The 1,529-nt window shown below is 43.2% G+C and overlaps 1 protein-coding gene across 1 annotated transcript in view; it reads left to right on the forward strand.

The window, feature by feature from the left end:
- Positions 1-1,529, forward strand: part of DMD (dystrophin) — a 637,032-nt gene that overhangs the window by 604,663 nt on the left and 30,840 nt on the right. The window contains exon 25 of the mRNA XM_077745468.1: positions 1,057-1,300. Within this exon, the coding sequence (XP_077601594.1) occupies positions 1,057-1,300 (244 nt within the window). The remainder of the gene's footprint in view (positions 1-1,056; positions 1,301-1,529) is intronic.

A 1,529-nucleotide genomic window follows, 5' to 3' on the forward strand; every position in this document is an offset into this window, starting at 1 on the left:
TACACTGTAGGTGTAGGGAAGATTTTCTTAAAGCAGAAAAGCAGAACACATAGAGGAATATATTGAAGTTTAAAATCTGTGTACTACAGGCTGCCATGAACAAGTTAAACAGGTATCCAAAGAGACAGAAAGGAGTTAATTGCATCTCTGTTTGTAAGAGTGAAGTTGGAAACAACTTAAATATCCATTGACGGGATAATGTTGTTGACCTACTCAAGCAGGAGAATAATACCTTACAGCAATTAAAACCACCAACTATTATGTATCAACATGGATAAATCTCCAAAACGTGTTGAAGGCAAAATGCAACTCTTAGAATGGTATGTACCTTCTTAAACATAATGTTCTTAAAGTCTAAGAACATGGCAAAATAATGCTGTTAGATTGCATCCCATGAAATGGCCATTTTTGTAGATAAAGAATAGCAGCCAGATACCAACATCTTTGCCAAGTTCAACCTAAGATTTGTGGATACATTCATGGTAATGATAGACCTGTAATTCGGGATGGCATTATCTCTTGGGAACCAGTGGGGAGGAGGGGCTGAGATTCGATATTGAGGAGAGGAAAGCTGCGGCTTTATTTCTTCAAAAAATCTTTGAAGAAAATATGGCGAATGTTAAATTTATTAAAACAGTGTGATGGAATCATGGTTACGCTCTTACTGTGCTGTTACCCGTTGCTGCTGAAAATGTTTGCTTTAAAAAAATAAAAGTGTTGATAGAGGTATAAAAATTGTAATCTCATGGCATTAGGAGGAAATGGGTGTAAAATGACTAAATCCATTGCTGCTTATTCATGTGAATGTGGCACTTAGAAGGCCTTTAGTATAAAATAAAAAGTTGAAAAGCCTCTCCCTCACACACCGGGCGGAAGCTTCCAATTTTATTTTGTTTGATCGTCCTCATAAAAACCATTCATTAAGTACCTCTCTCTTGCTTGCTGTTGTGTTTGGTGGCGGTCAGATGTAGCTCTCTGCCATTTTGTCTGAATTTGGAAGACGATTTGCAACTTGCTGTTTCTTGTTTCCTTTTTTCACTTTTCTGATGCCAACAGAAACCTGCAAGCAGAGTATGACCGTCTCAAGCAGCAGCATGAGCATAAAGGCCTGTCCCCACTGCCGTCCCCTCCTGAAATGATGCCCACCTCTCCACAAAGTCCCCGTGACGCCGAGCTCATTGCCGAGGCCAAGCTACTGCGTCAGCACAAAGGCCGCCTGGAGGCCCGGATGCAGATCCTGGAAGACCACAACAAGCAGCTGGAGTCGCAGTTGCACCGGCTCAGGCAGCTGCTGGAGCAGGTGAGGCCCGCGGCTCCACAAAGTCCGCCTTCTCGCGTCCACCACACCAGCAACTGGGACACGCCGTCCTTTGTAGAACTGCCAGAAGTAGCGATTGGTTGAGTACTTCGTAGGTGCCTGGCAAAGTGCTGCCTACTGAGGGCTACCAGAAGAGGAGGGAAACCACTCTGTCTATGTATAGGTGTCCAAGGTGGTTTCCTACGGAATTTGTTTCTTTGAGCGACTTAAA

The sequence above is a fragment of the Crocuta crocuta genome, unplaced genomic scaffold, assembly GCF_008692635.1.
Source record: "Crocuta crocuta isolate KB4526 unplaced genomic scaffold, BGI_CrCroc_1.0 scaffold598, whole genome shotgun sequence".
NCBI lineage: Eukaryota > Metazoa > Chordata > Mammalia > Carnivora > Hyaenidae > Crocuta > Crocuta crocuta.